This window comes from Melanerpes formicivorus, unplaced genomic scaffold, assembly GCF_026170545.1.
Source record: "Melanerpes formicivorus ecotype bairdi unplaced genomic scaffold, bMelFor1.0.p_v2 SCAF_11, whole genome shotgun sequence".
Classification (NCBI taxonomy): domain Eukaryota; kingdom Metazoa; phylum Chordata; class Aves; order Piciformes; family Picidae; genus Melanerpes; species Melanerpes formicivorus.
Window position 1 is genome coordinate 3,700,447 of NW_027142363.1, and position 15,553 is coordinate 3,715,999.

At 39.8% G+C, this 15,553-nt stretch overlaps 1 protein-coding gene across 2 annotated transcripts in view; it reads left to right on the forward strand.

Moving 5' to 3' along the window:
• The window catches only part of ROBO1 (roundabout guidance receptor 1), a 633,792-nt gene that overhangs the window by 580,811 nt on the left and 37,428 nt on the right, over positions 1-15,553 (forward strand). For both annotated transcript variants that reach the window (XM_068144423.1, XM_068144425.1), the window contains 3 exons: positions 1,969-2,140; positions 10,254-10,451; positions 13,872-13,898. In XM_068144423.1, the coding sequence (XP_068000524.1) occupies positions 1,969-2,140; positions 10,254-10,451; positions 13,872-13,898 (397 nt within the window). The remainder of the gene's footprint in view (positions 1-1,968; positions 2,141-10,253; positions 10,452-13,871; positions 13,899-15,553) is intronic.

Sequence of the window (15,553 nt, forward strand, 5' to 3'; positions counted from 1 at the left end):
GTAGGACAATGTATGTAGTGTACAGAAATTTTTCTTCACACAGTTCTCATCATGCTATTTTATTTCTAACAAACTGCAAGTACATCACAAAGTGTTTGTCATTTGATTTTTCTTTAACAACATACACTGGATTGATGTTCAGCTCACATTGTTACGTGGTAACTTATATAGCAATGTGAAATTAAGCTTAATTTTCCAAAGCAAGCTACAAACATTTTGCACATTTAGTTGTAGATATCAAGTAAACTTTATAGCCACAGAGAGGTAGGATCTTTGGTTTCAGTCTGCTGTAAATGCATGTTACTAAGGAAAATTTTCAAGTGAGAATGTCTTTGCTATTTTCAAGTTAAAACATTGTGCTGTAGATGTATATTCATAGTATCACAGTATCAGTCAGGGTTGGAAGGGACCACAAGGATCATCTAGTTCCAACCCCCCTGCCATGGGCAGGGACACCCCACACTAAATCAGGCTGGCCAGAGCGTCATCCAGCCTGGGCTTAAACACCTCCAGGGATGGGGCCTCAACCACCTCCCTGGACATTCCAGGGCTTCACCACTCTCATGGGGAAGAACTTCCTCCTCACCTCCAGCCTGAATCTCCCCACCTCCAGCTTCATTCCATTCCCCCTAGTCCTATCACTACCTGAGATCCTGAGAAGTCCCTCCCCAGCCTTCTTGTAGGCCCCCTTCAGATACTGGAAGGCAAGTAGGTCACCTCAGAGCCTATATTCCTAGCCATCAAAACTGCATTCTGCCACGTTGGGATTCTCTCTCAAAAGAGCATGAAACACATTCCAAATCCTCACAGTGTCATGCTAGCCTTGTTTCAGTTCTTGTCATCCAGAGGCGGAACAAAGGTCTCAAAATGTCCTGAACCTGAAATAAATTTCCAGTGTCTGGGTGAAAAGGGCTCTACAGAAATGGCCCTAGCAGTTTTTCTGTACGTGAAACCTTAGGGCACTCACCTGACAATCTTCACAGCAGCAGAACTGCATGATTATGAGCATCTAGTCAGGTACTCAATGTTTTGGGAGCTACACGTGTCAGAAGCAAAATCTTCCCTCCTCTATACAGCACACAGGTTAGAAATGCTGTTGTTTTCAGAGAAGTTTCCTTACTCATAGATAAATACTGAATTTAACTAATTTAAGTTGCTAGATAAATACATTTGTGTAAAAATAATAAAAATTAAATCAACGTAGCTTGATCCATTTTTTAGCAAATCTAGAGTAGCTGCTACTTCACCTTTAATAGCAGTTAGGTGTTCAACTGTACTCTTAAAAGCATTTCTCACATCAGTGGTGCAGGCCTAAAGAGACATCAATATATCATAATGGTATTTCTCCCAATCATTTAATATCACTGATGTAATGTATCACTGGCGAGCGGAAGGACCTGTGCCCTGATCTCAACCAACAAATGAAAGCTGATATCATGCAGTTGTCCCTCAACAGAAGATGGCATATTACTCTTTATATTACTCAATCCAGCATGACATTGGTTCTTTTGTGACATCATGTGATAAAAGACTTGCCATTACACTTGAGTGAAGAAAGGCTTGCTTGACAAATGATTCCTGAACAAGAGAATTGCAAATTCATTTAACTGAATGCTCTCACTTTGTTGTTTATGTGGACAGTTCTTGGCCATGGGACTTCCCTTACTTGTTCCATCTCACTAATGCTTTTAGTTTTATTAGCACTGATGTCACCGGTCAAACTGTACATGAATTACAATAAACCCATTAAATAATTTCAGTACTTGGAGCTGATCTTTGGAACATGAAGTAACTTTTCGGTATTCATACCATGCCTAGGACAGCAATCCATGACTGCAGACGTTAAAGTAGTGACAAGTTCTAAGTGTCTTTATGCAGCAGAAAGGAATGTGTCATCCTTCCTTCTGCCTTAGCCTTTGGGGTTGAATTTTGAACATTTCTACCTACCATGCACTTACTTCCCTGCAGGTTTGGTGTCTTGGCAATGAGAGTCGATACCATATAAACAAGACAGTAGATGGTTCCACCTTTTCTGTAGTCATCCCCTCTCTAGTTCCTGGTATTCGATATAGTGTGGAAGTGGCAGCAAGTACCGGGGCAGGACCTGGAGTGAAAAGTGATCCCCAATTTATCCAGTTAGGTAAGTTGCTAATAATCCTACCTATTGGTTTCAATGATTTTTGTTTGTTTGTTTTTTTCTTTCATGGCACCAGAAGTACTTTCAAGTGAAACAGTGTTACTTGACCTCTAGAACAAGAGGATTTGACATTTCTGGTTTTACACACGCCTTAAAGTTGCATTCTAAAGATGGGATTATAACAACACTGTTTTTTTAATCTCCCAGTTCAGCAATGCCTTTTGGTTATTGATTTTTCAAAGTGAACTTTCATTCTTAAGACTGAGCTAATGAAACATGTAAGGGAATATGAATCACTAAGCGTTGGCTCACTTTAGTTTTGTCTTGATCAGATTTTATCTTTGCTTATTGAAGGAAAAACCCCAAGAGCATGCTAAAACTTGGCACAGTAAATATCAGCTATGTGTGAAAGCTAGTAAATAATCTGAGTACTTGAAAAAGAGGTACACATATGGTAATCTTGACCTCCTAACTTCATTTACACTGAGCATCTCTGTCATAAATACAGATCAAGGGCATTGCTCCTGGATGTGTCTGGGAGAAATGTGTCTTTGCTGTTGTTTAGCCTGTCGAAGAGGAGGCTCAGAGGAGACCTTATTGCTCTCTACAACTACCTGAAGGGAGGTTGTAGCCAGGTGGGGGTTGGTCTCTTCTCCCAGGCAACCAGCAGCAGAACAAGAGGACACAGTCTCAAACTGTGCCAGGGGAAGTTTAGGCTCGAGGTGAGGAGAAAGTTCTTCACAGAGAGTTGTTAGCCATTGGAATGTGCTGCCCAGGGAGGTGGTGGAGTCACCATCCCTGGAGGTGTTCAAGAGGGGATTGGACGTGGCGCTTGGTGCCATGGTTTAGCAGTCATGAGGTGTTGGGTGGCAGGTTGGACTTGATGGTCTTTGAGGTCTTTTCCAACCTTATGGATTCTATGATCCTATGATTAGCTAAGTATTGTGTAAAGTAGAGCTAGTTACAGTCACATGCTGCTTTATGAGTATTCTTGTCTCCAAATGCCTAATAACTGCAGTATCGCAGTGTGAAAGCAAACTCAGCGTGTTGCTTTGCACTGTGTGTCCTATCTCTCTGTCATTAGTAGATCATCCTTGTTGTTTAGGGCTTTTTTAATTTTAAAACAGTAATCACTGCATGTGAAAACCAGTCCAAAGGAATAATATTTTCTCTGAAAATTTGCCTATTTCCTAGGCTACTAGAACAAGGAACATCTTTCTTTAACTTATACAGGCATATGATTCACAGTTACATTAATAGAGATTTTATGACAAAATTGCACCCATGCTATGTGACATTCCTTTAATGTTTAGAAAAATTATTCTTTGGATTTTTCTTTCTTATAGCCAGCTTCCATTCACAGGTTACTACAGCCAGCTTTCCAGTCAAAGTCAAGTTTGTTCTAGGTGGCTTAGATTTTTAAAGTTTCAAATTAGTGAGCCTGCTCCCAGGCAACCACCAAGAGAACAAGAGGACACAGTCTCAAGCTGCACCAGGGGAGGTTTAGGCTGGATGTTAGGAAGAAGTTCTTCACAGACAGAGTAATTGGCCATTGGAATGTGCTGCCCAGGGCGGTGGTGGAATCACCATCACTGGAGGTGTTTGGGAAGAGACTGGATGAGGCACTTGGTGCCATGGTTTAATTGATTAAATGGTGTTGGAGATAGGTTGTACTTGATGATCTTAAAGGTCTTTTCCAACCTGGTTAATTCTATCCTAAAATAATGGGGTAACCCCTATGTTCAAAGCCAAAGACTTCATAACCAAAACTAAATAACTTCAGACTGTTTGTTTGTTTCTTTTTCTTTGATAATAAGCAAATGCTAAATGGAGGTGAATTTTATAATGGAACTTGATCACTTTAAGATTTGTGGCAAGTGGAAAAAGAAGCAAATGAGACTTTATCAGGGTAAGATTTTTGCCTGCATTGCAGTTCCTGGACTTTACTGACGCTATGTTAGAAAGAGTGAAGCCGTCACACACACAGGTGTTCAGATGTGCAAATCTAGTAAAGTCCATATATTTCCTTGTGGTTTTGATTTCCTTCCAGGCTGTACTGCTCGCTTCTAACTAACTGGCATGGCCAAATCTTCATGTACTGTAGTAAAAATCCCACAATTTGGTTGTTACACGGCAAAGACCTGGAGACAGTCTTGTGGAGATCTGGGCCACTAGAAGCAGCACAGAAGATGCACCCAGACAGTGTTGCAGTGCTTTTGGCAACTTCAGAGCCCTGAACAGGAGTACCCTTGAGTAGCACAGATCAGCCTAAAATCACTAAGGTAGAGGAATGACCGCAGTTTAGCTCACTGTACCCTGTGATACAAGCTCTTCTGCAGCCCCTGCAAGAAATAACATTCGTGGTTCTTGGATGTGCTCCCAGCGCGGGGGTGGAGCAGACGCTGGAGCTTTCTGGTAGCTCTTCTGAAGAAAGAAAATTAATTTGTTGATGTCATCAGCTGGCACTTGTCACCAGCAATAAATTACATGGTTACAGAGAGAGGGAAGGGAGGCCAGGGAGGGGGAGGAAAGAGGACTAATGATGCTACTTTTAAAAGATTTGAGAGTCCTCACTCCCTCCACATATGTGCTCTAGGAAATGTATGTTTACCACTGACAACTTCAAGTTTCTACACTTCTGTCACTGATCCAAACAATTCCTTCAGGAAATCTTTTTCTGATATCTGATTAGTATAATCCTTAATGAATTTTTAGCTAAATAAGAATTCCATGTGTGGAAACAGGTTATACTATTTAGATTTTGACATTCACTTTTTTCCTAAGAGCTTTTCATTGAGATACAAAGTCTTATCTTCTGACAGTGTGGTTTTCCTACAAAAGTGACTAGGATGTGGCTGGCTCTGGAATGTTGAAAGAAGAGGGGGTCTTTCCCCTGCATAGCCCACTCTCTTGCACAAAGACCTCATATTTGAGTCTGTATGCTGTGCAGGGTGCTTCCAGGTTAGTGACTGTGAGAAATACCTGGATGGAGTTTCAGTGACATATGTGACAGGAGGAAGCTTCATCTTTTGGAGGCTGCCTTCTGGAACGAGAGAGGAGGACAGGAGACATTGGATTCTCTGAGAGCTGAGGCATGCAGTCGCAGACCCATGCATCAGCTGGGTTGTGACAACTGACCTTGTGCACACACTTAACCTGTTACAAAGGCAGGTACAAATTGTAAGCTCAGAGCTCTTTCATTTTCCATGTCTCAATTGACATGAAGCAGCTCACTGAGCTGTGGTACCCCAGACTTCCTATGCCACTAGAGACAAGCCAACAATGTAATTGCTTGTTATTCAAAAATCAGTGTTTCAAGTCATGAGATCAGCTGAAAAATAATGTGGGTTTTTTTAAAATACACTCCCCTTGGCTCTTCTGAATTCTCCTCTTGGTTTCTGAGTGACCTTTTCAAGCTTTCTGTGCTATTCCAAGAGCTGGAGAACCATTTGCTGGTATCTTTCAAAAAGAAAAGTTGATATATCACACAAGGAAAGACTGCAGGAACTTTGGTATTAAGGGAAAACAGTAAGATTTAATGAAAAGAAGCCACAGCTCACTAGAGTGTGCTTACAATGCTGTGCTGTGGAGTAACAATGAGAGAATTTTGATACAACTTTTTTCTTGTCACAATATGTAACTTTGGGACATTGTTTACAAAAATGCTCCCTACAAAACAATGAGAATTACTGCAATAAATTATTTTTGCAGGAGCAGGGAGGTCATTCTGCCCCTGTACTCAGCACTGGTTAGGCCACTCCTTGAGTCCTGTGTCCAGTTCTGGGCCTCTCAGTTTAGGAAAGATTTTGAGTTGCTGGAACGTGTTCAGAGAAGGGCAACAAAACTGGGGAGGGGTTTGGAGCACAGCCCTGTGAGGAGAGGCTGAGGGAGCTGGGGTTGCTTAGCCTGGAGAAGAGGAGGCTCAGGGGAGACCTTCTTGCTGTCTACAACTACCTGAAGGGAGGTTGTAGCCAGGTGGGGGTTAGTCTCTTCTCCCAGGCAACCAGCACCAGAACAAGAGGACACAGTCTCAAGCTGCACCAGGGGATATTTAGGCTGGACATTAGGAAGAAATTCTTCACAGAAGGAGTGATTTGCCATTGGAATGTGCTGCCCAAGGAGGTGGTGGAATCACCATCACTGGAAGTGTTGAAAATGAGACTGGATGAGGCACTTGGTGCCATGGTTTCGTTGATTAGATGGTGTTGGGTGCTAGGTTGGACTTGATCTCGAAGGTTCTTGATTCTGTATTCTGTATGTCTGAGGAAATAGATGGACATTATGTTGCAGATTCCAGGTGTTTTGCAAGATTTGGATTGTCAGAATTGGCAATGTCAACAGAACATTTCCTGTTTGTGCATTTTGTACACTAAATGAGACATTCCATTGGCTGTGCACATATCAAGGTTGCTTGTGCATTTGAGAACCTGGAATCTCGTGTCTCTCTTGAACCTTTGGCATTCCAATACGGATTGTATATTCATCTTTTATCTAAAATTTAACAACTGTAATGTTAGGGTTTGCACTATTATTTATATAAACTTTTAAGAGTAGAGAATTAGAGGTCCCAGTTCTTCTCAGTGTAAATTCTAATTAGCTTTCATTGAAGTCTGATCCTTGGAGCACCAAGACAGTGAAATCTTTTAGCTTGTAAGCAATAGTCATAGCAACATTATCTGTAATTAAAAAGAAGGCTCTTATCTAGGGGTTGAAGAGGCAGGGATGAGTTACTGTGATAATATGCTGATTTCAGGGAGTTGTGGGATCCGCCTGCTCCAACAACTCTGAGGCATTTTGAAGTACCTCAAGCTCTGTGGCTGCTGCTCTGGCAGCAAGATATGCTTTGCTGCAGAGTGTTTATATTCACTTAATATTTTGGCACATTTCCCTGAGGAGTGCAAGTAAGAACAGGAATGTTGATTATGAACCATTTATATCTCAGTCAGAGCTTCCAGAAATTTCCTGGGATGAAGAAAAAGGATGGGGGGGTTATTTGGTTTTGGTGTGTGTTTGTTTGTTGCTGTTTTATTTGTTCATTTTTGGTTTAGTTTAAGAGCTTTTTTTCCTGACTGCTTATTCAGGATCTCACAGGACTGTTGTGGAGAGGGAAGATGCCCTACTCAAAGAAAGGCTTCTGAGATAGTGTTCCTGGAAATTTTAGCAATGTAGGGTTCACTAGATTTCATTCCCTTTGCTTTACATTCAGCTTACTTCATGTTCTTTTGAGGATTTTTAATTATAAGAGGAGCACAATATGGGTCAAAAGTGGTGTCTTGAAAGCCCTTCCATCTTCTTTCCTACGATGCTGTTATATGACTGTACATAAACACATATGCATTTGTCTTTTCACCATGTGTGTAACTATATACCAGCTAAACAATGTCAAAGGCTTTTTGGAGTCTAGGTAGACAATATCCACAGCCTTTCCCTCATCCAACAGTCAGATCATCCTATCATAGAAGGAGATCAGGTTGGTCAGGCAGGACATGCCCTTCATAAATTCATGCTGACTGGGCCTGATCCTCTTGTTGTTCTCTGTATGTTGTGTAATGACACTTGAGATGATCTCCTCCATGACCTTCCCTGCTACTGAGGTCAGACTGACAGGTCTATAGTTTTCCAGATCCTCCTTTCTTCCTTTCTTGTTGCTGGGCATTACATTTGCTACTCTCCAGTCCATTGGGACCTCCCCAGTTAACCAGGACTTCAGGTAAATAATGGAAAGTGGCTTGGATCTCTGTCACTGACTGACTTCACAAGCTGCTGGGATGTAATGTCTCTAACAGCCCACCCGTGTACAACATGCTGTAAGCCTAGGTTCTTGAAAGCAAATATGTTATTGTGCTGTTCTTATGCTTGCAAAGGCTAGTAAAATGATACCATGAAGTGAATCTGAATTAAAAATTAGAACAATAAATAGTGAAAGATTCCTCAGTATTTTGTAGTCTGGAGATATGCACTGACTGAGCAATGCCAAATGTTTGCATACATTAACACATGGTCATTCCGTATGGCTGAATTGTTGATATGTTTACAAACCATTCTTATTTGGCTTTTGAGATCACAATTATGTTTTGTCCCCCCTGGATTTATAGTTTTCAATATACATGTGTTTTAAGGATTAGAGGAAAAAATATTTTTCAGACTTCTAAATTTACTCAGGACCATAGGTTTTGTTCTACTCTGCTAAGATGCACAAGGAGCGTAGCTGTTGAAAGCTAAAGAAATAGCAGGCTTACTCGTTTTGAAAAGAGAGTGGTGATGCAAGTTTTCATATCTTAATATGGCCTCAGCTGTAAGGAGACAAAAGATGAGGCAGAGAGTGACAGATTTAATTCATTGGTCACAGTATACTTTATACACTTAAGCCCATCTGGCTGCTTGTGAGGAACTTCACTTGGCTGTCTCTATAAAATCTGAAGCAACCCATCTTAACCTTGCACAAATAGGCGTGAAATCCATAAACCCAGCAGACACAAAGGGTGTATTAGTAAGAAAAGAATGAGTCTGCCTGGTGAACTTTCAGACTAGGCAGTGCACTGGCGATGACAGAAGATAAAGGCACCTGAAATATGGAATAACATTTCCAATAAAACAGCAGTCAAAGGCAGTGGTGATTCCTTGGCAAAATGGCTATTTGACCTTGATGTCACAGAAACTGAAACCTGGAATTCTTCACTGGAAGTTGCTGTTGCTAATTTACTCATTTCCTGTTCAAAAAAGTATCCTTTTCCAGGGGAGGTTTGTTGGTGGTATTGTTTGTTGTGTTTCTGTCTTCTATTTCTGTTTCAGATTTTATTTAGGGTTGGAAGAATAGTAGACATCATTTAAAAAACTAAATTATTCACTGCTTAGTTTGTAAGGAGAAGGTATTGGCTTTTTAAGCACCATTCTTCTTCAAACACTCACCCTCTCATTCTGAATCTGATGTTACTACCCATACCAAAAAGCAATGAATTGCTAGATTTACACAAGAGTAAAGGTGAATATTCCAAAGATTAAGCCATGGAATGTATAAAACAATATCTGCTCTGAGTAAAGGTTTCAGTTTTGTGCCCTCACCTTGTGCATTGATGAAATTTCTAGTAAGCACTCACTGTAGTGATAAAAAATCAGGAAGGCTAGTTGCTTCATTTCATTTGGAAGCATTGATGGAGTGGAGTGGAGTGGAGTGGAGTGGAGTGGAGTGGAATGGAATGGAATGGAATGGAATGGAATAGAATAGAATAGAATAGAATAGAATAGAATAGAATAGAATAGAATAGAATAGAATAGAATAGAATAGAATAGAATAGAATAGAATAGAATTAACCAGGTTGGAAAAGACCTTTGAGATCATCGAGTCCAACCTATCATCCAACACTATCTGATCAACTAAACCATGGCACCAAGTGCCCCATCCAGTCTCTTCTTAAATCACTGACCAAATATTTTTACTGCTCTTCCTAGAAGGTTCTTGCAAAAGTTCATTTCCAAAAGGGCAGAAAATACTGATTTTTTCTTTTTTAAAAGTTATTTGTGTGGGAAAGTGCATGCTCTTTGTTTCAACATATCACATTTAAGGATAAACTGATGTTGAAAACAACTGCTTGTTAAGTAGTAATGAGACTGCTTGACAGTTTTTACCAAGTCATCGACATTAACAGAGCAGGACTGGTTATTTTGTACTTTTACTTCTTTACATCCTTTTAAATGTTCAGTCTTTTTTTAATTGAGGGTGAAGTGAGAGATTGCAAAGGTACTTCAGATTGTGTAAAACAAGATTAGGAACTGCGAAATGAAAATGTATCCATCAATATTAACCTCGTGTGAATGTACTTTGAATGTGTAACCCTGTGATTTGAGTTATGAGTGGATGCTTGGATAGCTGACTTCTACCTGTTTGTAGAGCTCAAAGAGCACACTGCACGTTTCATGCCTGAGGTTTCTTTTACTTGCTCCTTGTATGGAAAGCAAACTGTTTCTATCTAGACCAATAAAAACAGAGATTCTGAAGAACAATGTTAAGTATTTTACTTTGAAAAACTGGCCTGTGGTTGTGGCAGTTACTTTCATGCTGCTTTTTACAGTTGCTTATTCAAATCAATTGACTGGTTTTGGTGTCTTCTTTTCCCAGATTCTCATGGAAACCCTGTGTCTTCAGAAGATCAAGTCAGTTTAGCCCAGCAGATTTCTGATGTAGTAAAACAGCCTGCCTTTATCGCTGGAATTGGTGCAGCCTGTTGGATTATCCTTATGGTCTTCAGCATCTGGTTGTACCGCCACAGGAAGAAGCGCAATGGACTCACCAGTACTTATGCCGGTATCAGAAAAGGTGCCATATTTGATATTTCAGTCTGCTGGCTGCTGAATGCCTGTTTACTGGATGTATACTTTATCATCAGTCTCTTGCTTTTCTAAAAAGAGGAGTTATCAAATTATTTCAATACTGTCAGCTAAGGCAGAAACCAGCACTATTTACATAAGGTGGTAGACTTTATATCAGTACCTAGGCTAGCATTTCATAAAGACACTCCTACAAATGGGAAATATAAAGATGGATTAAAGGCTGGCAGCTTCCAATATGTCCTTGCTACCTGACACTGTACAAGCTGAAAATGAACCAAGTGGTTCATAGCTCATTGTCCTTTGTGTTCAGTCCTTTGCTTGCTGCTAAGAATACTAACAGTGGTGTACATTACAGTAGTGCTTTCGGTGTGTGTACTGGCATTTCCCTGTGTAGCAGGGAGATGTGGTGAAGTGGCTGTGTGCAAAAGCACAATAGTCAGTAATAATTCCAAAGACTATTTCATAAATGCTTCTGCAAGACTATTCACTGGGACTGAATTCTGGGACTATCACCTCTTGCATCTGCATTTGATTAGAATGGCAGCAGTGGGACTAACTTAAGACACTCTTTGTTTTCATGTTATGGATACCTTTTATGTCAGCTTGTCAGTGGACAAGCAGTGCTTTACAGAATGCTCTGTGACAAACAAAGCCAGAATATCTACCTGGATGATCCTCTGGAATACAAACCTGATTTCTTCCAATTCAGTAATCTTTTGAGTAAGCCCTGGATTTAAAGCTAATTCAGTAAGCTGCAACTCATTACATTTCAAAGCAGTTAGGTGCTCCTAGAGTGAGAACCATACATTCTGGAATTAATCATCATAAAATGTGAGGTCCTGCTTTTTGAAGGGATAGAGAGAATGTTTGATATTTAATAATCAAAAGATAAACCTCAGCTTAAAATGTACACACCTCTTAATGTATGAAACGGGTCAGGAGATAACATTCTTTAGTCACTTCAAGAATGAATGTGTGATAGGCAAATATACCACAAATGTTTTTAAACAGTAGCAGTGTGTTGCTATAAAAAAAGAAGCAGTGGCAAAATAGCAAAGGAGTGAGTGGAAACATGGAAATAGTTCTGGAGCATTGCAGAGTTTGGGTGTCCTCCCTTGCTATGAAAGTATCACCGCTCGCGGTAGATTTCCGGCACAGTGGTTGGAGACAAGTTGTAACCACAGAAATCAGGAATGAATTTCACCTTTGGTTTTGTTCTGCTAGGCTTTCTTAAGATGAGACAACCCCTGACATACTGCTGCATTGGCTTGCGATGTTTTTGTTTTACTAATAGCATGCTGCCATACTGCTTTTCTACAGTTCTCTCACACTAACATCACTGTGCTTTCAGCAGTACCTATGATTAAGCAGAAGGCATGCAATTTGTCCTTAAAAATGGTTACTTTAATGACATTCAAAACAGCTGTGTTTTTCAGTATCTGTAAAAACATCTTTTGTATATTTTGGTGAGGATTTTATTGAAAATACACAGGAAAAAAAGTAGGTTCTGCATCTCCATTATGGAGTATTCTTCAAGGGGAAAAAGGCCCTCTTTAGTGAAATACAAATTGCAAAGTAGTTTGCCGCTCTGCCGTGCATCAGCTCATCACTGCAAGCCCAAACTTTCTTCAGTCTTGCATTTATTTATTTATTTATATATTTAGCTTCAGGCCTGACATCTGTTAAAATACTTCACTACTCCCACACATACAGATTGTACTAGCTCTCTTACACACTCAGAAGAGTTTATTAATAGAAGCTCTGAGAACTAAGTTGTTCTTCCGTGTGGCAGCAATAAAGATTTCATTTAGCTGAACCTCTGTTCATCTGTTCCTCAGTTACTTAAGAAACTAAACTAGGTTTAGTCCTTAGCTCACAGGAAAGTAACAAGACTGTAGTTTTAAGATATTTATTTTTCATGTCCTTGTGATTGAAAATTAATTTAGAGGCACTTGATTCTCTCTTGAATAGCTTCTTGAATGCACCTTCTATTTTCATGACCTCTTGTTGCTATGGTTCTATATTTTTGAATGTAGCTAAATTAAACTGGACTGTGTGAAAAGGCCCAACTCAAAGAAAATGCAATGGAATTCCCAAGATAAAGAGCTGTGCTACAAATGAAGCCTAAAATGGGCACATGCTCAGAGGTTTTCCATTTTTTCTTCATGCCATATCCCTGGAAATGAATCAGCTTAAGAAGAGGGAGAAAAAAACTAAAGCATATCCTGAATTATAACAAGAAGACACTGTGAACTCCCCCCAAACATTGGAGTTATTGTAAACATTAAGCAGTTAGTTTCTTAGCCAAGTTCTCTTTCCTTTCTGTGACAGGTTTGCTGATCAAATTCTGTCTCAAGGCTACTTTTAGTGAATATTTCATTGTTTCTCTTAACATTTGTCTTTGCTGTCAGGAGATCAAAAAGGGCAATCTTAGCTGCCTGCTGCCCAGCAGTGATAGAAAAGCTATACTGCGTTGTCAACAGGAGGGGGAGTATGTGCTAATAGGAAGAGCAGATGATGCTAGTGCTCTGTGTTTGGATTAGAGACTATTGATCCAAAGAGGATTTATAGTAGCTGTGAGAGTGAAGATTGTCAAGCAATGCCATTGTTCCGTTGTTAACCTGTTCTTAAAGGCAGAAAGGTGTTACATCTAGGTGTTACATCTTGTCTTTCCCCCCCCCCTTCTTTCCTTTTTTGATTACTTAGGAGAGAAAGATAATTACTGTTTAATATTCTCATCTATGGAAACAAAAAATAATTGCTGTAGTAGAATTTAGTGTTTTTATTACAATAAGAGTTGGTCCCATTCTTGATTCAGAGATGCTAAACCAGCAGTTCTCTTTGTTCCTTTATATGATTATTATTTCCTTACTGAATGCTTAAGTGTGCTTATTAGTTCAGTGTAATGAGCATTTACTTAGTGAACTGCAGATAAGATTCAATAGGACCTTGATAAGGCTTTGTTAAGGGATTTGTCATTCTGCATTCTAAGATAATTAACAGTGTGTGGGGCTTGTGTGTGCTAGATTTGTTTAAAACTTAAAATACCAATCTGAGGAGTATTGGAAAGGCTAAACCACAGTCCATTCCTCTCAGGAGCACAACAGAATATCAAGGGGTTTGGGTTGTTTGGTGGGGTTTGTGTTTGTTTGCTTGCTTGGGTTTTGGGTTTTTTGGTGTGTTTGTGTGTTTGTTTGGGTTTTTTTGTTTTCAGAGTAGAACCCACAAAGACAAACTTCCTTCTGAAATTGCCAATTTTATTTCTATATCAGTGTGACTCAACTGCTGGGTTAGTTTAATGTGTTTGTTTTATGTTCAGCAGTCTGCTAGATTTATACTAATGTGGTATGTTTCCCTTTCTCTCTTCAGCTTAATAACCAGTTTGTATTTTGTTTTGATTTTTCAGTCCCGTCTTTTACCTTCACACCAACAGGTATATATTTGCACTTTTCCCCCCTTCTTTGTTACTTTAGCATGTGTTTGTGATACTGTTTCTCTTTTTCTGACATAACCAGCCCAGCTGTTCTGAAGGGTTTTTAAATACAGTTTCATTAGTGATAGGAATCGTTCTTTTGTTCTCCAAGTAGCTTATGTTTCCTTTGTAGCTGGCACTGCTTTCTGTTTGTGTGTACCATTTTGCAGCACAGCACTTGGTGCAAGCATGCCAATTGGAAGTACAGTCCTGTCAGTCTGTACAGCCCGGGCTCTCTTTTTGCATATTGTGATGGAGTGGTGTGGCCTTCTGCATCTAAAGATGCACAAGGTGCTTCTGGTGGAGGAGGAGTAACTGCAGAACTCAGATGCTAACTTGAAAGGGATTCAGAGGGATCATAGTTGGTGAAACATTTGCTTCTTTTCTTTCCTTTGAGTCTACATTAATCCAGTGACCTAGAAGGTTTTAGCTTTGGAAGATACAGAAAGTCAAAGTCTTGTAGCAGTTAAATTTCTCTGTTTGCAGCCTTAAAACTGTATAAGTGCTATGAAATTTTAAAACAAGCATCTTAATCTATATAAATAGAGATGCATTTCAAATTCAGGGTGAGTTTAAAATCATCTTCTGTTTCTTTCAGCTTTGAAATGTACAAAATATTGTATAACCTGAGCCATAGCTCTGTCAGAGCCTCTCCAATCTGTAGAGCTGACCTGCAGTCAGTCCCACAGTCTGGCAGCTCAGTGGCTTTTCCTCTGCAGCAGATAAAATCCAGCACATTCACTACCTATCAGTATACTGTATACATTCCTTCTAGCTACAGCCTGGGAGAACACTCAAGTTCTTTTCTTCTTGCTTTGGTCTAAATCCCTTATTTTCACAAGAAGTCTTTGAGACTTGCAGGACACATATCCAGGCAGGGTAACCCACCTACCCCCTTCTCTGCACACTGATGCTTAGCAGGACATAGTAGCTCAAAATCAGCACTGTACTAAATTTGCCTTTGGGCAGCAGCTGATTTACATCCTTCTAAGTTGCAACTACAGATGAAGCAGTCTCATGTCTGTCTGCTAGCATCCACACAGACCTAATCGTAATCAGCTAGAGTCTTATCCATGTGGTTTTAATCACATTGAATAGTACCACATTTCCAAAGTCATCCTGTTCTATTTAGTGGAGTTGCTTACTGTTAGGCATGAGTCAGAGTGATCCTTAATGTTTCTGAAGTCTTTTGAGATCCACAGTGGAGACTAATGCAAACTATTATTATTATGCTGTTACTTTAATTGGCCTAACAGAGGGCTTCTATTGCAATCACAATTGTAGCACACTACTGAAATTCTGCAGAGGTTGGTAGGTTATCTAATGCGTGTTTTCTCAGTTGGATTCTTGACAGTAAAATATCACAGTTCTGTAATGTGTCAGAGTTGCAAAATAAATAGCACTAAGATTTTTAAAGAAGAAATTTTGGGGGAAAAAACCCAAACAAACAAAACCCAACAACAACCAACCTCCAAGTACATAAAACATTTAAAGGCAAACAAAAAGAATAAATTGCTTTTTCAATCCGGGATCCCAGTCATTAGTTCCACTGGCTTCAAATGTAACTAGACCCTCTTCTTTAGCATTACTTATAAGACTTACAGACTTACCTGTAG